Here is a 27308-nt window from a genome sequence, read left to right on the forward strand (position 1 = left end):
ATAATATGTATTACAGATAAATATTATACAAGTAAATTTAGCATGATTGAGATGTATATGTGTAAACAATTCATTTGTCTCATTATTATCAGCACACTATCACATGCTTCTGCACTTCACTAGTTATAAAAACCACAACATTTTACATATTAAGTTATCAAAGATTACATAACTGATTGATATGAACACTAAAAATCAAGATAAAAGAGTTTATGTTGTTTGCTATCTAACTTGGATCTTCTTTTGCCACCAGTGGATACATACAAAGCATCCATCTTTGCTCATTCTTTGTCTTCTATGTGCAATACTATATGTGTGCCAAACAAATTAGCTGACATTGATGCAAGTTATTGATGAAGGGTTTGGCACCTACTCTGTCATAAACAGTGACATTCTTGGCTTTTAATATAAGTATGGAGCTCTCATAACCAGACAATGTTTTTTCAGACAATCTTATACTCCAGTTTGAAGCCCATGCTATACCATACTGAAAATTTAAATTATAGAAAAAGGCCAGAAGAAAGAAGATTCCTAAGCTGATCAATTTCTTTAAATATGGTGAGAATTTTGTTCACCTTAAATTCTAATTATGGTAAAGAAAAAGCTAATTTTGAAAACAACAACAACTTAGAAACAAGCTTCCTGACCATGATTATACTTAACCCAAACCATAAGAAAGCTTAACAAATAGTTAGGAGGTACTTAATATGTTATGTTTTCATGTCTCTTCACACTGGAAAAGTAAAGATAGTTGAAGAATTACCTTAAATCAACATTAACTATTTTAAAAAAGAAAAATATGAGATAATAGATTTTATCTTCTTCTTAAAACTAAAAATCAACCTGAGAATGAGTTTAATTAATTAAATATACTTTTCATATATATATTCTTACTTATAAAGATAATAATGCATTGTTTGGTCAGTTGGATACCCTCACTGTTAACAATATTTTCAGCCATAAACCAAATAATCTCTTACAAGGATTGGCTAGCTTAGATTTGGTGTAGTCCTAAATACACATTAAACTAATAATTCAAAACAGTCTCTGTAGTAAAAGTAGAATAATGCAAAACAAAATGAGAAAATTGGAAATTTAAACATTCTAACCAATCCTGTTAATGAAGGTAATATTAAAGTAATAAAAGAAAATACCTTACTTTGGAATATACAAACACTAGCTGTTGGCTTCAGGTATTGTTAACAAGGTTTGAGAATCCATTAACAGAGATTTGGAAACTTAAGTTTTGTAAGTTAAGTCATGATAAAGAAATGACACCTAATCACCTCCTACTGAAAGTTCCAAACATAATTTATAAAAATGGTTTGATTAAAAAATTTTAATAAAAGCTACTTGTAATGTGTTAAATATGTGCTATTGTAAAATAGCTAATCTCTGAGAAAAGATTAAGTCTAGAAGGAACAAACTTAAATGTGTCCTCAACTCCAGTAACTTTTCAATTATAACAACCCTCTAGTGGCAAGATTTATAAACACAGAACATCTCAAAGCAATTTGAACAATCTACCTTAAAAAACTGTATCAATACAAAAATATCAATAACCCCAAAATAATGTTATAAACCCTTTCAGCCATCAACTAATTTGCAACTTTTGGTTTTGAACAAGTGATTAAACATCTTTGCCATACCACACAGTGTCTGTTTCATTTTAACTACTAGTTCCGTGTTGCTTGACTGCTAGTTTTATCATGAAGTTGTTTGGTAACTTGTGTTCCAGAAATTATATCAAAAGTAGTGTTTCTAAGCAAAAACAAACCAGTCTAATATTACAAAAGATAAACGCTTCAAAAATCATAGTTATTCCTTTTGATAAAGTTAGAGCTACTGCTATTATGAACAAATCTAACAATGAAGAAAACTTTTCAATTCTGTTATCCATAACTTCTTATGTGCAGTTAATAAAAGATCCTACAAAGACAACTGAAGGGAACTTTAACAATGTATTAGGTGATCTTCAACGAATAAGAGAAAGTATGAAGGGCATTTTTTTGTAAACTATATTTCAACAATGTTATATATAACGTCAATTAGACCAGGGTTTCCCAAAGTGTGAATTGTAAACCCAACTAGGTTGTAGAATGTTTGAATTGGGGTCACAAGCATTTTGTAAAATATTTTATTTTTTTGTAAAACAACCAATTACCAGAAAAAGTAGTAAGTTATTTTTTAATTTTAATAAGAATAAAATAAATAAAATTATACATAATGTATCACATTTTAATACCTCCATGAACCAGGATTTTACTTACTGGTGTAACACAAGATAAAAGAATGAAAATGACTTAAATATGTGAGAACAGAACTAGAATTAAGAATAACAAGTCTACATCAACCATACTTGGAGAAACTGCTCGCTGGAGTTAGCCGCTTGACGTGGAACCATAACAAGGTTTCAATCAAGGCTTGTACAGAAACTAAGCAAAACACTTGAAAATCAAGAATTGGAAAAAGTATTCACAAGGGGCAAAAATAAAGTTATTCCTTGGGTTGGGCAGAACAATTTTAAAATAAACTGAAAAGTGGGTTGCTTTGTTTACAGGCAAAATATCTCTATACCTGTGCAGAAATGAAACTATTAACCATTTTTCTTCATGAATTATACCAAATAAATGTCAAAAAATTAATGACAAAATATCAGTTATAAAACATTTTTGAGTTAAAGTTGTTGAAATATAGTTAGAATTAACATATAAAATTGACTTTTAAAAACTATATAAAGTTGTGAAAAAACAACAACAAGAAAAACCAGCGAAAACCCTGTATTTAGACACAATAATAGAATTAAGTTATTTTTCAATCCTAAACTTTGTACAGAAAAATGTAACACACACACACACACAATGTAATTGCATTGGTTAACATTTAGAAACAATAAAATATTTATTCACTATCAGCCAGTTGTTGCAACAATACTGTTTATACATTTCCAGACTTTGCTGTTTCAGACAATTTACTATTATTTGACATGTTTCAGATAATTTTGGGGCCATAAATGTTGTATCTATAACTATGCCATTACTCAAATAGTTTGTAACCTGAACCAGAGGAAACAAGTAATCATAAATCATTTTATTTATTAGGCAAACACGTACTTAACCAAAGTAGAAATCTACTATTTTTGGATATTCTTCAAGCTTCCTAAATTTAAAGTCAAACAGCATAAAAATTAGAATAACATCAGTTTATTTTGTAATATAAAACCTTTCAGTAACTATAATTTAATGTTATACAGTTTGAAAATCATTAGGGAATGAATAAGAGTAACACTAGAAAGTCTGTTCATATAATATAGTGTTTTTGCATCAACAATAAAAAAATTTAACTTCTCCACACTAGCTGCAGTAATGTTTCATTTTTACAGTGATGGTAATAATACCAGTTAAATTTTTAAAAGTTTGCTGTGTAACACTGTATCTAAAATATCATGGTATTTTGTATTAATCAATGTCCACCATAAATAAGTCAAAGTAAAAATAATGTTAAAAGACATTACTTAAAGTGTCATACTACTTGAAGTTTTACAGTGATGGTAATAATACCAGTTAAATTTTTAAAAGTTTGCTGTGTAACACTGTAACTAAAATATCATGGTATTTTGTATTAATCAATGTCCACCATAAATAAGTCAAAGTAAAAATAATGTTAAAAGACATTACTTAAAGTGTCATACTACTTGAAGTTTCGCTTTATACATCAACAAGAATTCTAACTACTGAACAATGAAAAATTGATTCTGTAACAAGTCTATGTTATAAGTGCTGCAGTATTTTTAAAGAATAATAATTTTGATGAAAATAAATCTCTGAAGTCCAGACACATTGTTAAATAAAACCAAGGCACTTAAATTTGCCATGGCAATGTTTGATTGATGTTAATATTGCTGTATTAGCTTAGAAATACTGAGTTATTGGCTGAAGCTGTATCTTCCAGCTGTGTTGACTTCAGAAAAGTTCAAAATCGGTTTATGGTCATTAACAGACCAATCAAGTAAAACACTGACATCTAATGTTTCATTTTGATATTTTATGGTACTGTAAGGACATCTGGCTGTTTTTTTATTAATTTCTGAAAAAACAAAATGGAAAGGGTGTCTGAACCTACCTAGATCTGTGCCTAATTATACAACATTAAATAAGTTATTCATTTTTTGAAGAAGTGGGAGGGAGAACTTGGGATTCACTCCTAAACATCTACTCTAGATACACACCTGCTTATACAATATTAAAGAATACAGTTACATAATCATAAAATAGAAACATTACAAAATGTAAAAAACAGTACATTTACACTTTATTTATTTAACACTTATTTAGCCAATGAGTTTGTAGTGGGTACTGCCAGCCAGTTGCCCTCTCTCTAGTCAGCAGTTTAAACTTAGTTAAAGTGACATATATCCTTGGAGCCTTGAAATAACAAAAATAAGATGATCATGATTAGTAGTAAGGGGAATTAAAAGTCAGACCCTCAAATCACAAGGTAAACCCCCATGACATTATGTTGTTTTGTTCTTAACAACAAACATATATAATAAAATATTTGATTACTTGGATAATTTGAATAATCAAAAAACAATAACAATAAGAAACGCTAATTTTGATTAGTTGATTATTTTATGACAATTGATTTAACTGGAATTTTGATTAATCAAATATTGGAGTAATTGGAAAGACTAATTTTGATCAATCAGTTTAATCATAATTTTGATTAATTGATTAGTCTATATGACATTAATTGATGTTATCTCTACCTACAGATAAATAATTATATAGATTAACTGATTAAATTGCCTAGCTTTAATTCAATGATCATTTAAAAAATCAGCATACATCTATACAGTTCACAACTGAAGTAAAAATGATAATCAACCTAACTACCCTCCTGGATATCCTGGAGATAAAGGATATGCAAGTAATACTCACAAAAATAAATGCATACATACATACATACACACACACACACATATATATATATATTGAAAATAAATATACAGAGATCTGTATTTAAAATTCAAATCTTGTCACCCTACATATCTTAAAAAAAAGAAAGTATTATTACACTTTTCTTCTTACATACTTTAATTTTAACTATGGGATTCTTCCAATTCTCAAGGACAGGATGAAACCTGACTGCAGGCCATATGCATCCCAACCATTGGAGAGCTATGATGTAAAACAAAAGAGCTATATGAACCACTATCTACTAAGTTGTCCTTTCATTTAGAACTTGGGCATAAACCTCAATGTGTTTGGATAAAATGTTGCATTTGAATCATCTTTAAAAGAAAATAACACCTTAAAAAACTTTTAACTAACCAATGAGATGATACCTAAACTTGATAAATGTGATCGTGAAAAGCATAAATTAACACAACCAGCAGGCCTCTTCAGCTTTGCAATAATGAACACAAGAAGACCTTCTCTTCCTTTCTGATGAGGCAAAAACCGGCTGTTGCTGTATATTGATTTAGTTACAAAGAAAAAATTCAGTGGGTTGAAGTAGAGGTAACTGACAATGAACCAAATACCACAAGAAGAGAGATAAGGCTTCTGAAGCCACATACATCAAAACAATAAATTCTGGACGAATCCAATAACATGGCTTGAATTGTGACCAGAGCAGAATACGCATCAGTGAACTTTTGAATAAAATTCTAGCATCTTAGTGTTGTACCTCAGTTCTATATATATATATATATATTTATTGGGTTACACGAATTAATTATACTTACTTGTAGTAATTAATTCTTTTGACCTTTGTTAGATTTCTATTTAAATTATTTGAAACTTTTTGGAATGTTTGGTATATTATATGAATAAAACTAATGTATCATTTTATGCAGTTTTCATTACGATTACTCACATGTCTAGATATAATTATTTAGTTTATTGATATAATGTACCAAGTGTTATATGTTCTTTGTTTATGGCACATTGTGCCTAATGTAATGTTCCACACTGTTATGTTAAATGTAACATTCATATTTCATCTCAGAAAAAGGCTTGAAAGCTTGCATTTAATAAGTTCATTGTTGAAATGTTTATTTTTATTAAGCAGGGCTTTAAATTTTTTTTCTACAAACAAATGTTTGCCAAAATATGAAACTTGTATGCAAAAATGTCAGCTATGCTCAAATCAAAATCAAAAGATTCATAAATGGCATGCTCTTAGCAGATATATTTAGTCAGTAGATGTGAATCTTGAGGATGCATCATGTTTTTAATATACTATTAAATTTTAGATTACGTTTATGATATTAACTATATTGCCTAACAGGAAATATAAAAAACTGAAACATTACTTGGACACACATTTTAAACTTAAAGAATCACACTGAAAGATAACACAAGCATATTGCACAACAAGCTACCACAAAATAATTATTGATCATTGTAGTGTTTTAATTCCCAAAAATGTTATGCTTGCAGCCAGCTCTTTTTTTTTTAAATTATTTTGACCAATGTTTACAACTGAATATTCAAAATCATGCCAAGATTATCAAATACCAGTGCCCCTTGATGGTCACTGGCCAAACGCTAGAACCCACTAGTTATTTGCCAGTTTTCCACTGCTAATTTCCAGCCCTTTAAGCATTTCAAAAGTTTATGTTACGTTAAAAATTATTTGGATGTTTTCAGAAATAATTTCTTGCTTTATGAACTTCTTTGAGCAGTTTGGAACATACAGTTGATAGTAAGTATTCTGACCATCTGAAAGCTTACACTGAGATGCCAGACATTGAATTAATTATTATATTTAAATTGGACCTTTAAAAAATAAGTAGAAAATTTATGAAGTGGAAAGATAAAGTTTAGATTTCAAACATAATGAGTGGGATTTCCTTGGTTGGAGGAATATAATTAACAGGGTCAAGATATACGTGTATAATATGTCTTGTTTGCAGCCTTTCATGTTTGTTATTAAATTTAAAGTTAACAATTTCAATAGCTTTTCAACAAATTATATTTCCAAATATGCTAGTGATACTAAAATGTTGGGAAGGATTTATTATGTTTAGAATGTACCCTTCCTTCAAAAGTCCCTTGAAAGTCACAGTGACTGGGTAAGAATGATACAAAGAATGATGTAAAGTGATACATTTATGGTAATTTAACTTAGAAAGGAATTACTTGTATGAGAAAATTATTGGTGTTGCTAAGAATTTAAGTGTGATTTTTCAGCATTGGTTTAGCTGTAGTTATGAGTTAGAGTTTCACAGTGTTTATGATTCTTCTGCAGTGTATGTAGTTGTGGTTAAAACAGCTAATAAGATTTATGGGTTCTAATTTTATAACTTTAAGAGTAAGAAGATTACTACAATCTTTCATAAAATCTTGATAGGACTAGGATATCATTTAAGATACTATGCACAGTTTTGGTTTAGTTACAACAGAAAGAATGTAACATGCCAAAAGAGGCAGGATCTTATAGGAAGGGAAAGTTAAAGATTTTGATGTGTCTCCTATTTAGGTTGAAGAATAACAAAAGATGATTTGTTTCAAGTGTTAACATTTCCTTTACCTTTCAGTGAATGGTGTGTTTATTGATGGAATGCAAAGGTGAGCTTGACTTTTAGAATAATAAGTGTCAGAAGTCCAGAATTTTTTTACAAAGTAATTTATCAGTTAAACTTGTGGAACAGCTCGTGCAATGATGATATCAATCGTGCAAACTCATACAATATGACTCAGTGGCATTATCAGACTTGGAGGCTGACTCACCAAGTGTCATATAGTATATCTGTAATCAAGTTGACATGCTCATATTGAAATACTTTATACCGATGAAAGTTGCATGTTTGGCTGTAAGAAATTATCTCTAATGAAAAAACAAAAACAAAACATTAAGTTGTAAAACTTTGAGATGCACACAACAAATTAGTCTTTGGATTCTACACCACTACATACTAGATACGACTCTGGAATTACAGGTAATTTGTTAATGTTATCAAAATCTGAAGATTCAAAATAAGACACCAAAATTAAAATTTAATATAATATTTATAATGCATTGTTTAACTTGAAAATATTAATATACAGCATAAAATAACAGTTACCATATTTAATATAATTACATGCATATTTAGTATATCTATAATGAAGAACTCTGGCCTTCAAGTTTGTCTTTGGATTCTACACCACTACATACTAGATACGACTCTGGAATTACAGGTAATTTGTTAATGTTATCAAAATCTGAAGATTCAAAATAAGACACTAAAATTAAAATTTAATATACAGCATAAAATAACAGTTACCATATTTAATATAATTACATGCATATTTAGTATATCTATAATGAAGAACTCTGGCCTTCAAGTTTGTTCGACTTCCGTCTAATAACATTATGATACAAAGTAAGGCATTTAGTTTATACTAAATATATAGCATATTCCACTATAAAGTAGTTTAATTTAACACAGAAAAATCTGTTAAGAGTAGTGTTTCTCTAAATGTGAGCTGCAAAGTCATTATAATACTTAATATTAGATGACAATTCACTTGTTTTGTCAACTATCAATATTCAAACTATTTTTAAGTGCCTTATCAGCACACCATGGCATGTTGTAAGAGCCAGTCTTCTGGTTTACAGAAACCTTATAATCATCATGGAACATAAACTCAGGAATTTCTTATTCTTCTGGGCAAAATCATTATTCTTGATTGAATATTAAACATTGAAGATATTCACTCAATCCAATAAAAAAAGTGAGCATCTTTCTTTAATTATCATTCCCCTTCCTTTTTGTTTAGATAATTTTTACAATTTCAGCATTCTTACAAATACTTCAAGTTGTGTACAATTATTTTGCTGTACAGAAAAAAACAACAACAAAAAAATGTCTTTTGTGCTGTAGTTTAACTTCAAATCCAAAAAGATGATTTTTTTTTCATTAGGCCAAGTATAATATTACAAGTAAAGAATAATGATGTTGAAAGGTCTACTAATTAATGATTAAGTTAATTTACAAAATTATATAACAAACTAACTTATGCACAAAATTAACATATTATACTTATAATAATAAATATCTATCTTCAAAAACTTAAGCCTATTGAGTACTTACCTGCTATTACTGTTAGTATTAAGAAGCAATACGTACTACTACTAGAGTACTAGTAGTATATGGAATTTTTCTAACATACGATGATACAAAGTCAGTGGCCTTCATCGTAGACGCTGAAGTTAACGAATATATTATGGACACTATAGTAAGGCTAATTCTACTAGTAATAAAAGTAGTGAGTACTATTACTATTAGTTATTACTAACACTAATTAGTGGTAGTATTATTAGTATTACTATTAGTAATACTGTGCAACTTAAACAGTTAAAGTAATACTAATTTACAACGCAAGTGACACAACAACTTGTATTTAAGCGTCGTACGTTTACAACAGCATTTGACTTAGTACACTTAAATGACTGTTGCCAAATATATTTCATTTAACTATTTCGAATACTTCTTCTATTGTAACTTGGATATCACTACCACGTAAACATTAACTTGCAAAGGATGTTTCTGCGACACCTATACGCTCTCTCGTACAACACGAGAAGTTAAACGATACCTATAATAGGAAAGTAAATGGTTGAAATGTAAGTTATCTATAGTTTGTAACTCTGTTATATTCTGTACTTTTTTGATGAAGTTCTGGAATATGTCGTGATTTAATTGTCTTATGAAGTATTGTGTCATTCTTAGATGAAATGAGCATAAGCATTAACGAATCTTGAAAATAAGTTGTGAATGATAATTATTTTTCCTTTGCCTTGCCCAAAGTTTAGGCTTAACGTTATTATATTGATGACTAGTAGTAGTACTATTACTACTACTAGTAGTACTAGTGTGACCATGATTCATATAAATGATTTTCCCAATGCTTGTGTTGGGAAACCGTAATTCAAATTAACTTTACATATTTTTTAGTTGTTTCGAAAGGTGGTTCAAATTTATTTTCATGTATCAAGATCACATTTTAATTTGAAGATAATTAACTTTTTTTTTTTCATTTTATGCAGTACAGTAGCTTTTCACTTTGTGTTCAAATTTTGTTTACAAATGACATGAATAGTTTCATTGTTTCTCCTACATTTTGCTGGTTTAGTGTTTAATTTGTTTTTCACTAGAATCATGAGTATGTTAACTATTTCTGGTTAGTACTTAATTAACCTGTCAGCATCACTGTATTTAGTTTTCTAAGTATACAACAAGAATAATGTAAAGTTAAAGACATGATTTAACTTAGTTTTTATGGTATTTTTTATATTTATTAAAAAAATTCAGAATTTGTGATAGTAAAGTTAAAGTGTAGATGTTTATATTTTGAGCTTTAAAAAATTTACAAGGCCAACAGTTTTCACATTTTAATGTGAGCATTTTGCTTCACATATTGTGTCTATGTTCTTGCTAAAACTTCCTAAACTTGGAGTCATTCTATTTGTTTCTGCATGCCTTACATTAAATTTCATTACAAGAAAGCGACAAAGAATAGATTTTGAAAATATATATGTGATATGTGTTTTTAGGGTTTACAAATGCTATAGACACAGCCCCACAGTAATGAGATGATGTTTTATTGCAATTTCGATTAAAGATAATAGGTGATAACTGTGTTTTTCAGTTATCTGATTGGTCATATATTGCCAATGACTGAGGATTAATAGAAATATAGAACTAGATTGTACAAGAACCTGACTAGTGTCATTACCTTTAAAACTTTTAATGTATATGGAGGGGTCTCACTAGTGATATTTTTTTAAACATTGAACTTCATTAGTGACACTATTGTACATTTTTAAACCATAACCTTAAATTAAACTTCAGCACTTTTAAGTTAGTAATTTTCTGAAAGAGGTACCCAAGTATAAGAAATTACTAATGTGAATGGGTGAGCATCAAAGTGTGCATGACACAACCTTTTACAGAGGGCCATTCAACATGGTATTATGTATTTGATGTCAGTTATTCATTTTACTCTACACTGCTGATGTAGTGACAGGTGATTGTAAAAAAAATGTAAATACCAGGTAAAATATCCAAAGATACTGAAAACAACTGTAGATGTGTATTTCAGAGGCTTTAGAGGTTATCCAATATGCAAACTGTATGATGGACAAAAGTACTTTTATTCTTCACATGAACATCACCTTTCACTCTGACTTTCAGACTGATGTCATCAATTCACAGACATATCTCAAGCACAAATACTTTTGTAACACGTTTGATTATTTTATGTACAACAGACTTGTACATTTTACTGTAAGCTTGCTACATGTCATGTAGATACACATTGTAATTTTGGAATTTATAGTCAATATTACTTCTCCAGTATGGGGTTTGATAGAACTTTAAGCATATTATTTGGTTAAAGGAAGAAACTTGTTCTTAAGGAGAATTTAGGAAACTATGAGAGAAATAAATTTTTGTAGAAAGGAAATTAACAATTTGAACCTGTGATCCACATATTGCAAGTTGAGCAACTTAACCACAAGGCCCGACCATGGAATTACCAACTAAAGCTGTAATTTCTCTCCAGTTGTGTCTTTCAATTTTCAGCATTAAAAGCCATTTTGTAGGCATAATGAATTTTACTGTGCCTAGCATGTTTTTGTCTTTGTTCTATCAAGTCATTGTTTGCCACAAGAGTCATTCTACATCATTTCTGATTGTGTGACTTAATCAGCATAATACTTGTATGTTTAGTCTGAGCATTTTTCAGTTGAGTATTGAATCATATTAGTTCATCATCATCTCAGAATATCTCATTTTGGATTCTGATCTATTGCACTTGAAGTTGGTTGTCCTTATTATATTTTGTCTTTTCTTTTTCCTTCCAGTCTAGTGGCTTATAATTTATGAATCAGGAAGTCATAAACCTCTTTCATAAAGGAGAAGTTGAAATCAGTCATGATACTACTCCAGTAGTTTACTTCTGCTTCCATATTTTTCTGAAGAAATTATACATTGGAGACCTGTTTTGACTTGTCTTTCTTTTAGATACTTCATTTTCAAATGAATGACATGATGTTGATATGGAAGGTTCGTCACCACAGCCTTTGGATGACTATGATGGATTTACAGAATGCCTTTCTTCATTCCAATATTCATATGCCATCCTGTTATATTTTACTATTGAGGGTAGCTTATGCACTTTCTGTTGAGTATTCTAGTTTAGATGGTCATCTTTATTTGTTTTGCATTGACTTTTACCCAGACCATTGGCTTATTATTACCCTTTTGTCTGTTCATTCTTTCACATATTCATATGACCACCCAACTGGCTACATCTTTTGAGTGATCAACACATTTTAAGGAATGCTAGACATTACAAGCTTTGGAATCTTGTGCAATTACAGCCAAGAAACTCTTTCTGCTTTGGGGATGATGGTTTCACATTGTCATTCCCTTTTGGTGCACTTACATGTGACACAGTGGCCCTTGCTTCTCACTTGTCTCTCTCCTGTTTCTCCAGTTTGGGTTGATTCTAGAGCTTACATCAAAGGGATCTCCTTTTTCCCTCATCCTTTAATCCTTCATCTTTTCACACATTCCTCCTCAGTAGTTGAGGCACATTGTTGGGGTAGGACAGAACTCATTCTTGTAGCATTTGTTTTACTGAAGTTTCTTTGCTGTTTTTGGCAGTCCCTTTCTTGGGATTGTCATCTTCTCCTAATAGAGTGGACTCTCCAACCTTTGGTTTTTCAGTGGCTATTTGAATGTCTGGGTCATCTGATGATCAGTGCTTTTGCAACCTCCCTCTTTTTCCACCCTAGTGGTCTCCAGTTCTAAATCTTATTCTCTGGTTATGGCCAATTTGGTTTGTGAAGAACTTATTTCTTTATACCTAACCTCCTTTTCACTTTTTTGCTTGCATGCTTACCAAGATAACTGAGGTGCCAGGTTATCCTCATTGTTCTACTCTGGCTAGCTCAGCCAAGGCTTCTTCTGTTATGTCAGCTTTCTCACAAAGAACCAGTCACATTATTGCCTTGGGAACATCTTTGGCAACCTCAAACATTCTTTTTTCACACTAATATTTGACATCTACATGTCTGGCTCTTGCTAGATACTTTGTTTGAGAAGACAGATTCTCTTCTAGAGTGTTTTAACTGTTAGCTCACTTTTGCCAATGTTTTTCCTACTAGGCTGTCTTCAGGAGTTTATGCATTAGTCATAAGATTTCTTGTTTGTGTCTAACTCTTCAAATATTGCTTTTTTTCCTTCATATTTTAGTTTCACGTTTATGGCTTATCTACTTTTATAGCTGGTTCCAGAGCTGCTTTATTTGCCACTTTCAGATGCCACACAAACCATCACTCTTGTCTTTATTGTTCAAAGACCTCTTAAGAGTCTATTGTCTTCAGTGATCCCAAGATTTTTCCTCTTTTGAACCCTTAGTAGTTTGTTTGTTCTATCATCTAATCCTTAAAATGTACTTTCTTTTAATGCTTGCATCAGGCTGAAACATTCCTTTATTTCTGCATATTTAAAACTTCATGTATCATGTTATCTATGAAGGCCTCATTCCCAGGTTGCACCTTACCACCTAAACTTGAGTTGTAAAAGAAGGTAACAGTTATTTCACCTGTTGTATTACCTACCCTTTCTGATCTTGACTTTCATTCTGAAGAAAGTCATGTCCAGTCATGGCTGTTTGTTATTTATCCCATACTAAAGTTTTCAGGATGGTTCAATAAAGTTATTTTCACCATACATTGAATCACGCTTCTTGGATCTTGCTCCAGCCAAATTGGCTTGTGCAATTGATTCATCCTGTTTCCTCTGATGTTCACAAATTCCTTGTGAGTGAGTATCAGGTTATATCTCTCTAAAGATGCCATTTGGTAATGTCTGAGGCATTCTAGTCACAGTACCCATAGAGAAGTGAGGCAGGTCAGCATGTGGACAAATCAAAATACGTTCTTTAAAATTTATTTATACCATTTTGCTGTCTCTTTAGTTCTGAGATTCCATTTGCCTCAGGTTGCGATAGTTCAAGACAGGTAGAATCCCTGTTCTTTGTTATCTATTTGGGCTCGCACCTATACTGCATATGGCAATCATTGTGTTTCTGTACCACCCAACAGCTATGGTAACATTTCCAGAAGTGTCTGAGGTTGAAGAGTTATAGGATTATTAAAGAACAATAATAACATCAACAATAATGAAAAAGCAGTCAATATTTCTCCTTTTAATATGAGACCTTGTGTATGGATACCTTGATTCATTCAGTCAAGACTCTTGCATGCCACACATAACTCTGCATTTTTCATAGACAAACTTCCATTCTCTACACTGAGCTCCATAACAAAATGATGCACTCTGGAAATGCACAGAAGACTATCTGATGGCTGATGATGCCTTGATGCCCATTCACAATTCCATGAGTTATATTATTACTAACCAACCCCATTTATATGAACATATTATTAATGGATGTCCAGGTTGAGAAGGTACCATTTAAGGTGTCTTTCTTAATATCCTCTCTTTGGTCCAATCTCTTATGAGGCTTAACTAATCCTGGTGATTCTCCTTTGAATCCAGCCCTTTGGTCCTTGCTCTTGTTCTATATTGTACTGAAACTCTGGTTGACATCTTAATTTATTTATTGCTACTTTGCTTACTTTTGACGAAATATTGTTGCTTATGTCACTCTCCAGTTCCCTACTCCATTTCATTGTGGTTATTCTAGTATTTCATAGATAAGTTTACCTGATTTTCATATTGCATTATCAGAACTAAAATGGATTTCAATCAAGTGATTACTTCTGAAATACTTTTCCACCCACCTACCCACAACTGGGAGGAATAATTTTATCATCTTTACAAAGAAATCTAGTTATGATGGAAAATCAGTGTTTATGTACGTTGTCCTGATACATGTGCAATAAATCATGTGGAAAATGTGAGTGAAGAATTCTGGATGAACTTGTGTGTTTTGCATTGCATCAAGGATATTCAGAACCTAAAGTCGCATTGATGTTGACAGCATTAAAGTAACTGAAGAAGAAAAGGCTTTTAATATTTATTAAATAATTAAATAATATTTAATAATAGTTTTATAATTTTAAAAATGTAAAGTTACCTTTGCAGTACATGTGTTAATTTTGTTATGTTTCTTTATTATCTTAGCTGTCTAAGTATTTTTATATTGGCCTTTCTGCTGTTAATTTGATGTGTGATTCAGAGTTTTGATATTCTGTTCACAGAATTTATTCTTTTCTATTCTAGAATGAATTCAGTTTTTAAAACAAAAGATTTAATGCTCACACATCATAGATAAATTTCATAACTGAAAATGAGTGGGCCAGATTATAATCAAAAGGTAGAAGACCATCGTACTCTACTTATTCTAGTAAAATACAAAGGTAAGAAAGGAGCATTTAATCATATGAAATGTAATTACCATGATTTGATAATTTTTATTTTTTAAAAAAGTTTATATTGTAAGAAGTATATATTTGTTTTAGTTTCAAAGCAGTTTTTTAGTTTTGTATTTTATCAATTTTCTTTTCATTTAGAATATTTGCATATAGGTTAAAAAAGTACATTTTTCACTGATTTCTTTTTTTGACAATTAAAGTTTAATATATCAATAAAACTTAAACAAAATAAAAGTTATTACATGTATTTCAAATTAAAAATCTGCAAAAATTTTTTTTTTCACAATCGTCTTTGTACCTAAATGATTTACTTCTATAAATGGTATAAAGTTTGTTAATTCGAAATGTATGTATATTTAGATACTTTAATTTGAAACTAGTGAATAAAACATATCTTTCCAGAATGTTATTTTTTTATAGAAATTAATACAGTTTTTAAGATTTTTGAATTTTTTATAATTATGTCAATTTCTTTTGTCAAGTATGCTATTTTTGCAAAGCTTTATGTGGTAATATCATTAAAAATTTATTATTTTTTATTGTGTCAAGTTTATAATGATTAAATGTTTAACAACATAAAGACCAGTAGAAATACAACTATTAAGACCAGTGTAATTGCAGGGAGTGACTAGTCCAGGTCTTAATGAAATATTGTAGCTATAAAATTTCAAGTCAATCATAACCTGCATATCTTCAAATTTATACAAAAAAAAAACTTAAACTTATTTGATCCAGAAAAACATGCTTTAAGCATGTCATTGGAAAACTTTATGTAGCCTCTTTAAAAATTTCTTTCTCACACTATTTTGTCAGCAGTTAATAAGCATGATTAATATTGAATTATTTCTACTGCTTTCTGGATTAGTGCAGTACATTAACCTGGTTTACTGGTTGGGTAAAGTATATAATAAAAGTAATGTGTACAGTAAATATACTTACAAATTTATCCAGTCTACTTGGATTGATAAATATAGTTAATGCATGCAGCTGGTCTGTCAGTTACTAATCTTGAACAAATACTTGTTTTGGATTATCAGATTGGTGTGAAATCATGCAGTTCTTAATTGTACCTTATGAAAATTAGAAGCTTTGTATTGAACAGTTTCAGTTTACGGATATTTCACATTTTTATTAGTCTTTATTAAATGCATATGCAAATTATCTGTATATGAATGTATGAAATGTTATTTTATTTTTTGGTTTTAAAGTTGTTTGTTGATTATTAATGTGGCGTGTTTATCATCTGTAGGTTTGCATATGAGCTCTAAAAATTTCAATAAAGTGTATGACAGAATCTCACGTCTTCAATATGTCAAAGTACCAGATTCACAGGCAGCAGGAGGACAAAGAGTGGTGTGGGTTCGATATAAAAAACACTACTCCATGGAAAGCAACGAGTGGGGAGACTTCCAAACCCATCGAAAAGTTTTAGGAGTGCTGTGTCTGGGTAGGTGGATTCTTTGGTGACTTATGTTCATAAGTGAATATGTGGAAACAATTTCTCATAATTGATAAAAGACTGGAAGCTATGCCTGCTTCAAGTAATTTTACATCTAAGATCTGTTTTTCAGTGACCTTGAAAAACAACAACATGAAACTGCAAGGGAACATCTCAAGACATTTTCGTGATACCTGAATTGAATAATATTTTTCCCAACATGCACCCGTTCCTTTAATTTTATTGCTATGGGTTTCCCTATGGTCAGGGGTCAAAGGGCATATCATAACATTTATAGAATTAAATTTGATGATGAGGAACCCACTTTGAGAATAATAATGCTTGGAGGTGGCTTGAATGGGTAATGAAGAAAAACTTTAATATAAGTTGAACAAAACAGCAAATGTACAACATTTTGACAAGGTTTTGATGACAAAACTTATATTAAAGTTTATAGACTTACATTTTAAATTTTATTGAACTACTATTTTATGAATGTATGGCAATAAGTTTGGTATCAAATTGTTGATTATGATTCAAATTTTAGTTTTATACATTAGTTAATTTATAAATTTAAAAGTAAATATTAAACAAAATTCCTAAATGTTGGTTTTTGTGTGTCATGTGGTATGTTGAATGCAGCTTTGGTTCAGATTAGATGTTTGTGATGTCCAAATACAAAGTCTATAGTTTTAAAATTAGAAACTCAAATTACCAATATTGACAAGCTAGAATATCAAATAAGAACTTCCTATCTTTTCTATTTGCTGAGATATCACTATATTTAGCAAAATAAACATGTTGGCTCTGCTCACCTCTCCTATTTTTGGAAATACTTGCTTATGTACACTGCTTCACTCTATCATGTATTTATAACCAACCAAAATCTCAAAATTTCCCCAATTTGGTTTTCTCAGCCTTTTTAAGGTGTGTATTTTGAAAGCTTAGTCTTTTGTTTCCAATCTTGGAAGGAAGGGGTATCAGAAAATGGTGTTTAAAAGACGATATTTTTGTTAGAACCCAAATACAGTTTAGTTAGTAAGCCTGATAAATTACAGTGGAATTCTGTCATATTCATAGAGTAATTTATAATTTTTTGTTATTTCCAAATGCATATATAAAACCTAAATACGTTTTACATCCTCCATGTGCAAAATTCAGCAAGACTTGGCATGCCAGGTATGGCAAGTGAGTACAAACGTCTTTACAATTGTAAGTAGTAGAGATCGTTGTTTTCTATATTTCTTTATTTACTGTTTTATGTTTTAAGAAAAACAATTGAAACTTATTTAAAATCTGATATTTTGTGTATGAAAGCCTTATTATGTTTAACGATAATCTGTAAAATTTTGTGAAGATGCATATACTGTATTAAAACTATAACAAGCACAAAATGGTTACGAGGTTGGTCCTTGGGACCAAGCCTGAGTGAAAGGGTTAGTTTATGGTAATTGTTTTACATGTCAGAACTTTTTATTCTTTTTGAATGTAGCCACCTACCCTCTTAGGCCTAACCAGTCAATCACTAAATCATGTCACAGTCTATAGTTCCTTAACAGAAAATTCTTCAGTGCTTGCACATAAAATGTGAGAGTTGAAAATCAGGATACACTACAACTCACTATGTTTTCAATGTAATTAATAATAGTAGGTTATTCATGATGTTATAAAAACATGTAGGTTCAAGAAGTCTTGATAGAAATGAATTAAATCCCTATAACCCGAGCGCTTTTGAAAGGCTTTCTAGTGTGCAGTATATGAATATTTTACCTAAGGGGAACAAAAAATGGGGAAGTAATCAGACAAAAACCTGGGACTTTCCAAGATAAGGAAACAACTTTGGTACCAGATGTAACCTAGTGGTGTATATGGTATTATTGTTTGTAATTTGAGAGTATTAATCTCATAATCCTGAAGAAATGTGACTATTTATTGTTAAATTGAATCACAGGAATAACCTATGTCCAAGGAGAGCATTCATGAGAGTGTGTCAATAAATTTATTTAATTATTGGTCATCACTTACAAATCAACCTAATAAACAAGATTATCATGACCTTTTAGTTAATTGTGTAAATGTGACTGAACAGAATGAAATTGAGGCAAGAAGTCAGTCCTGTTGTCAATCATCACTTGAACTTCTTTTTCCATTAAAGCTTCAGGTTGGGACATGAAAAAGAAAGATTTGAATGAAAAGATTATTGAATTGTGGAATTAAGTGTATAAGTGCATTTTGCAGATTTGGTAATTATTTATTTCTGTTGCTTGGCCTAAAATCACATCCAAAAATTTGTGTCTAGTCCTGAAACCAAATAATTATAGTTCACTTCTGATTCAAGTTCACAGAAGATAAACAATATTACAGAATTTCATCAACATTTCAAAATCATCAAGGTGTTTTCAGATCAGATTTAAGAAAATATTTACAGTATAAAACATTCCTGATATAATTTTTAAGTATCAGTAAACATCATAGAAAGGCTATATATATAATTTATTCTGCTTAGTAAGAGATCCTTTTTTAGCAGCAATGGATAATTTATAAAGCTGAGATATAAGATGCAATTTCCATCTTACATACAACTATAAGTTGAAATGATTACTTCTACCAAAGATGTTCAATGTGTAGTCCATTACAATTCAGATATCAGGGAGCATTGTAGCGATCCCTATGTAGGGATGGGCCTGGTTGAAAATGGAATTTATGAGTTACTTCTGATGGAAAAGAAAAATCTATGTTTTGCAGCCCATTTTCTAGATGTCAAGGAAGGTTAGCTGAGCATTAGAAGCAGTTTTATACTTGATTAGTGAAAGGCTATTCATCTCTACCCCTTTGGGTACAGACTAGCAGTGTGTCTATAACCAGCTTGCACACTAAAACACTTCACTGCTCCCTACGATGTTCCTTTTCAAGCCTAGAGCACCAACTGATCCACAGGAGGTTAGTTACAGCTCAAAGTACTAATCACAGTCTCTGATCAGTAATCCATTATGTGCATTATATGGAACTAGATAATCTACTGTATACTCCTTACGGCACAGAACAGTATCCTGTTCATGACTTATCTTGCTTCAAGAAGTAACATCTATAGATTATATTATGGCTTTAGGAAGAATAGAACTGAATAAGTTGGTGAAATGATGTCTTCCACCTAGAAGTTACAGCCCCACTGGAAGCCAAAGATTTTCCTCCCATTCCAAATGCTCTTTAGTTTATAATCTTTTTCCATCCCAACAATTTTAGAATCAAAATTTTTGTTACTGCAGCACCATTGTACTGTTAAATGAGAAAACATATGAAAGAATAGTTGAACCAAAGTGACTTAGGGAACAATTGGGTGAGAAAAATGTACATGTAGAACATCATACTGCAGCATTAAGTAAAATCCATTTAAACAAATCTGGTGTGCATATAACTTCAAGTTATAAAAAGTTCATCCTTTTTATTTTTCAATCTAAACATAAAGAAACAAATACAAATGTGAAACTGAGATGAGGCCATCATGATCGAGAGATTAGCTGAATGGCAATAGATTGCAATTTCCCAAAGTTTGTTTGTTGTTGCAAATGTGTGTGAAAGAGAAAAGTGGCTCCTATTGTCTTTAGGAACAAAAAATGATAAAGAAAGAATAAAAAAGTGGGAGAATAGGAAAATAACAACAGTATTTTGTTAAACATTCGTGATCTAGACTTGTTTGTCATAACTACCACACGAGAACACATGATGAGTAAACTGGTAGTACAGTTGCAGAAAATGAAGGAAACTTCAATGCAGCAAACACTTTTTTTTTTAAGAAAATGTAATTGAACTGAACCAAGCTATATCAATTTCTAAGGTGTATGAAATCTATTGTGACAGACATACCAGGAGTACTGGATACAGAAACGAATTGAAGGAGAAACTGTTTTGACAGTGACATTAAATTTTTAATCATTGTTGGAAAGATGCTCCAAGATATTATTAATGCAAATGGTTTGAGTGAAACTTTAAAAAAAAAGTTGAGAGATCATAATACAATTAGCTGTTAAGTACCATTGTGAATATATATACTAAAGCTTGCTGAATTGTTACCTGGGCTTTCCTGTCCCTGCCCCCATCCCCTATAGAAACAAGCTAAAAGAACAAGAGTGTGGTGTGCTGAATGAAGTGAAAAATCTTATAAAACCCAATGAAGTCAACTGAGCATCCCAATTAAGAGAAGGTAAAGCTGGTAGTTAGACCACACTGTAATGATATTATTCAAGGTGTAATGTGAGGCAAGGTCATTACATTGAAGCATTTTCTTGCTGTTCTTTTTCTGCTCAATTTGATATGACAAAAATATCGATCTATATCTTTTCTCCCTCATTTTAAGGGAATATTGATCTAACTCCAATGCAAGAAAACACTGATCAGGTTTCATGCTTTCACCAATAATTACGGTTCAGCTCTTATCTAAAAGGTAAGCTATATTGGAGATTGTTGGAGAAGAAATCAAATTTCTTGGAGATATTCTGTAACCTAGGTTCTTGAAGTCTAGTTGCTTATAGATATTGAGGAGTACGTTTCTTATATGCATGAGCAAAAAAGAAGAAAGGGTGAATGCAGCAAAATACAAGATGTCCAATAGAAAGTTTGGCCAGCAAAAGAAGATCTGTGATATGTCTGTATTGCCATTATGCAAAGCATCCCTCTATCTAGATACACTTTGAGCAAATATTATAGAGGAAAAGTGGTGATCAGGAGATATCAACAGTTTTAACATTGAAGTCATCTTAGAACATGGCTGGACAAGTGATGTGAAGCCAAAGTGGGTGACATCTAATTGCCAGACAATGTGGAGGAAATAATTTTCAAATAATGACATTGAAGACTAGGAGGTGGCAATAGTGATAGTGAATAGAGCAGTTTTGAGATTTAGATAAGTCTGAAACAACTATCATGTTTTTGGCCACATGTTAAACAGTTTAACTTAGTTTTTCAACGTCAACATTGTATCAATGTTACAGAAGCTCACAAGGGTCATAAAAACTCCAACATCTCGTAAAATAATATCCAGATTTGTCCTTTTTTAGGAAGTTATACTACATTCTTTGACCTAAGAAATGCCCACAAAATTGCCCCCCCCCCCTAATGTGTCTCTAAGACCCCCAGGGTTGCTCTTTATTTTTTTATTCAATTTAACAATGAATAGTTAATTCTTTTAGGACTGTGAGATTATTACTCTCAAATTGTAAACAGTAATGTTATTTGCATCACTAAAAGGGTTTTACCCATTTACCTTATGATTTTTTACTCCCAGTACGTAGACGATTCACAATGTGCACAACGGAATTTCTTCCTAAGTTTTAGCTTGGTCTGATATGGCTGTGAAACAGTAATTGTGGATCTGTCAAAGGCAACAAAGTGAAAGCTTATCACTAAAAAAAACATTACCTTCATTCAAGAATAGTCATTTTTATGATAGTGCTGAACACATTGAACATAACTATTATTGTATCTTATTTTATAATGACCAGTCATCTAATTATTAGGCCAAGGATTGGCAGAGTTTACAGAATCAATGTAAGTAGTTTATCATGTATCTGTCTATGTTGTAAGTCATCTCAAAAGTGATGTTTGAAGGTATATAATTAGATAAGTAAAAAAAATAATTGTTATATTTTTGGAAAACAAGTAATTAGTAATTGAACTACTTTCATAGTGGAGCATCCATAATATTAAGGCTAGAAGAATATTCAAGTTTGAAATATCAATAAAAAACAAAGGGTCATTTATGTTGATTAATATATCTTCCAGGTTTGCTATTTTAATTAATGTTCTTCAGAAATGACACCTATTGTGTGAACTATAATAGTTTATAATTAGAATGTTTTAGTTTATCCATTGTTTTTTTTAGAACCTACATTCTTAGAAAAATATCAAATAAATTTTAAATCTTCCATTGCAACTGTTCGCTTGCAAATATTTGAAGTGATTAAAACATGTCTTGATCCTGCAAGAAGATAGCAAAGAATATAATGTAATTCATCACTGCTATATCATTCATACAAGTGAGATTATACATCTGGTTAAGATTTTTTCTACTTTATTCAAGAATACAGTAAGTAATTTTAAGTAAATTGGCATAATATCAGTGGAGACCAGTTATGTAGAGTAACAAAGGCAGTGTAAGATATCATTATGATCAGTTTGTAAGCTAATTATTGAATTTATGATGTTAAATATAGCTCTTTTCTTATATAGCTTAAGAGTTGGTCTCATTATAGATTTTACCATTGAAGTTCACTATACATCTGTTAGCCTTGTTACAAAACAGTAACACAACTAATTTCAGCTTCAGAATTAAGGTTGTGAAGTTTAAGGTATAGTTTAGTTTCAACTTCATATGGAAATAGCTTATTGCAAACATAACGTAAACCATGAAAATCAGCGTTTCTTAACCTTTTCAACACCAGAGACTGGCTCACTACCTTCATAAACTGTCACGGACCACTAAAATGCAAGTACAAAGAAAACCTATTACAATTTATATATGAATATTCTGTCAGTTTTTTTTTTAATCACACAGACTGGCAAGGTGGGTGTGGTAGGTTACTTGTAAAGTGAATGTATGTTTGAAGCATAGCTTTCTCTCTGTTTTTTATAAATAATTTATAATTTTATCTATTAATTTCTGATTTCTGGCTTAAGACAATTTTAATGTTTCTCTTTTGTTAAAATTTTCTGCACTATCATACAGTCTTCATTGATTTGTCAGATATAATTACTAATACAAGAATTGTGTTTAAGTAAACATGTTAAAATTCAGGATTGTTATTACAAAACTTGTTATGTAACTTGAGTTATTCAAATGAGTTTATATAATTATAAAAGTTATATGTAATAAATAACAAAATTGATGTTAACCTTGTTTGCATAATATAGTATCAGGTACCAAGTATTATGAAAGTAAATCTTAATTCATATGATATTACTTTGAATAAAAATTTGTCATCAAGACTAAATCCATTAACAAAATGTATGTTAATAGTAACATTTTGTTGCTGAAAGTTCACATGTACGTATTTCTGTATTTCATGGGTAATTTTCCAATTTTTACAATGATTATGTTATTAATGTACTGATTATTGTATCACTATTTTGACATTATTTATCTTATTGTGTTCATACAAGAGTAAACTACTTTCAGGTAAATGTGGAAATCAGTCAGATTTGGAAGAATTGTGTAAATATCACAACCTGCTGAGGGAAAAGTATGATATAACAGTATTAGATTCCAGATGTCTGGTGTTTGGTATTCCATCAGGCTCTTTGTCACCCTCCTCAAACCACAGTGCAAGCTCAGAAAAGTTTTCTCAAGATGACCAAAGTCCTCCAACTTCTGTTCATCTGAAACCTGATCAAGATGGCCAACTTTTATCATGCATGGAGGAAAGCCCTGAAAAATTGTTTGGAACAGGTTTAGAGCCAATTCCAAAAATTGGAGAAAATGCAGATGATAAAGATAGTGGAGTCTTTGATCAGCCTTGTTCTCTTGCTAATTCTGATTCTGCTCGTATCTCAAACAAAGATCCTTTAAGCATACTCTCAGAAACTCATCATTCTTCTGAGGATGAAGAGAATACCGATCATCAGATGGGAAGCTCAACATTTACTGTTGACAGCTGCCAGAGAGATATTAGTCCAAGCAGTGAAGTAAGCACACCAAGCTCAGGAGAGAGTCCTTTTGGAGGTTTCAGTGCATCTGTTGATTTTACCAGTATGTCCTCATCATTAGGGTCAAGAAAACTCATTGTTCCTCCTACACTCAAATCCAAAGGCACCCATTGCATTTTATATAATTCTATTGATGATTGTGACCATCTTGAAGAAGACTTAACAGAATTTATTTCATCCCTATTTTATGTTGTGGAGTCCAAACGGTTAGACCGTTCCTTTGAGAAACAGGACAAACTCACTCTGCTAATGGCTCCTTTTGAAAGAAAGGATTATGTAGGGCTAGATACGGATGGAAGGTAAGTTGATTAGATGTTTTACATGTTATATTGTGTCAAACCAAAATTGTTCTAATTTAACAGATTTTTCCTACTATCTGAGATTTAATGGTTTATAGTTGATAAATACATTTACTAATAAGCTACTTATTATTTACAGAAAATTTTTATAGATTTGAAAGAGTGCAAGCAAACTGTTGTTTTACCCATTTTCTAACTTTATAGTAATTACTTTTGTAAGTAATATTGTAGAGATTCCAAATTTTGTCCCTGAATAATAACGGAACATTTGGGCATTTATGTCTTATAATATTGTACTTGTGTTATAAATTGATTCTGAAATCTTTATGGAAAGACTGAAATCAATATTTTACAAACTACACAGCTGATAGTTATTGATATGAAAATAGAGTCACTGAGTCTAAACAACCACTATATGAAAATTTAACTGAATAGGCCTAGTTTAAAAACCTTATAAAATCGAAATTGATTTATGCGTATTTTATATTATTTGATTTAACTAAATGAAGTTTCCAAACTGTGCTAAAGCAAGTGGCAAAAATTGAAAATTTTGTTTTCTATACATTTACATCAGTTGTCTCAGAATTGAAAAGGACCATTAAGAACTCTTCAATAATTGATTTGCTGAGTAAGCTAGCTAATTAGTGCAGAAGGAGAGAGCTACTTACAAATGGTGGTAGTAATGTTTTGATTTCAGATTCTGTGTTATTGTACATATGATTAATGTCATCATGAACTATGTGTCTGTTTTCTTGCCTTTCATAATCAGTATTTGCTCCAAAATTAAAATTCAGCATTTCATTTGACTAGTTGCTCTTCCTAAAGTGACCACTGACAAATTAAAGAATTAATATTCCAGAACATACCTACCTCCTCGCACACAACAGCTACTACTTGACTGCCAGGGTTTCTACCTATGCCCATCTAAGCATTGGTCTGATTTTTTTTCTTGTTTGCTCAAGTCTTTTATACCCCAGTTAATTGCCCTTGGAGATATTTGTATCTAGTATCGCACAACAATCGGAGGGGGTCACTCTCAGTTGAGACTGTCAGTGATTCTTATTCATAGTGAGATGGAGACGTATATTCGGTTCAGTGATGTTTCTTGTTGGAGGGAGGGCTGAGGGGGAGGGTAATCGTGGACAATCTGAAGAGAATTTAGATTCTCTTTTGCTTGCGCCTTCTTTTATTCTGTTTGCTTTTCAGTCTCCCTGTGGAACAGTGGTAGATATATGGACTTACATTGCTGAAGTCCAGGGTTCTATTCCCTATAGTGGACATAGCAGATAGCCCAACATTGCTTTGCTCTAACAAAACAAACAGTGGTTCCAAACAATAGTAACCAGGACAGTCTTTAAAAGAAATAAAAAATGGAGGTCACTTTGGAATAAGCTACCCCTGATTTGTTTTCTTCACTTGGTCCATTGAATGTGCGATGTTTTGGGCCTTCCCCAGTTGCTTTTGAGCCTGCACCTTACTTGATGGCTGAAAGATCTATGAGCAGATATTTAGTTTTCTCTCCATCAACAGTCATTGTGGTTAATGCAGGGAGGTTCACTGCTCAGTTATGTGAAGGGACAGCTATTTCTTATCTGCCACAGTTGTCGGAACTACGTGATTTAGCTAGAATAATACATCTGCTCCTCAAAATTAGGAGTTCTAAGGCAGAGTTTGTAGTTAACCTGAATAGATCAATGTCCCCTGATAGGACAGTGCTAAGCCTATAGACTTACAACTCTGACATCCAACATGTTGTTTTCCTAACACTAAACTTTGTTGGATGACTCTCACGATCACCAACTTCATTGATGACAAGCTGGAATCAATGTTAGCATTTACATTGGTTTGATTGTTGGCTTCTATAGTCATTGGCATCTTGACTTTCTTTGGCTCCTGCAGGAGATCTTAGTTCTGCCCCTATTTGAGGGTCCTGACCCCCCAACATCAGCCCCTCACTACATTGGTACCCACAATAGATTCTGTCCATATCCAAGGGTTCCTCTGCTCAGTCAGAATGCTGCCAGCAGTGTCAGTGATTATTGTATGCCTTTGGGGTCTGTCGGGGTTGGCTTTGAGAATTTCTGAACATGTGGTAACTTTAACCACGGATGCATGGACACTACAGGTCCTTGAGCCAGGATTAATTATTCATTTCACATCTTCACCACCATTATCCACCCAACCTGTTGGGTTTCCTTTTCCAGTAAATCCTCAGATTTTGGAACTTAGTTCTATGACTGTCAGAGTTTGGTTGGTCTGGGGGTAGGGAGAGAGTTGTGCTAGTTCTTCCAGGGTTTATTCCTGTCAGTTGTTGGGCCTAAGATAACAGGAGGTTGAGGTCCACTCATCAGTCTCTCTTGTCTGTGTGAATGCCCAGATTCTCCAAGGTTCACAAGTGACTTATTCCTCAATCTGATTTAGCATTTTTTTACTATGATTGTGAATCTCTAAGTTCTGTGTAATTGGCT

The 27308-nt window shown here is 31.5% G+C and overlaps 2 protein-coding genes across 3 annotated transcripts in view; one reads left to right on the forward strand and one right to left on the reverse strand.

The window, feature by feature from the left end:
• LOC106458346 overlaps positions 1-9521 on the reverse strand; it is a 42409-nt gene extending 32888 nt beyond the window's left edge. For both annotated transcript variants that reach the window (XM_022384535.1, XM_013917854.2), the window contains exon 1: positions 9086-9521. The gene's annotated coding sequence lies outside the window, so the exon portion shown is untranslated. The remainder of the gene's footprint in view (positions 1-9085) is intronic.
• A 76-nt stretch (positions 9522-9597) lies between these two features.
• Positions 9598-27308, forward strand: part of LOC106458347 (trafficking protein particle complex subunit 9-like) — a 65787-nt gene continuing 48076 nt past the window's right edge. The window contains 4 exon segments of the mRNA XM_022384536.1: positions 9598-9618; positions 15254-15390; positions 16655-16852; positions 24015-24840. Coding sequence (XP_022240244.1) covers positions 15321-15390; positions 16655-16852; positions 24015-24840 — 1094 coding nt within the window. The 5' untranslated portion in view covers positions 9598-9618; positions 15254-15320.

Source organism: Limulus polyphemus, unplaced genomic scaffold (assembly GCF_000517525.1).
Source record: "Limulus polyphemus unplaced genomic scaffold, Limulus_polyphemus-2.1.2 Scaffold449, whole genome shotgun sequence".
NCBI classification, from domain to species: domain Eukaryota; kingdom Metazoa; phylum Arthropoda; class Merostomata; order Xiphosura; family Limulidae; genus Limulus; species Limulus polyphemus.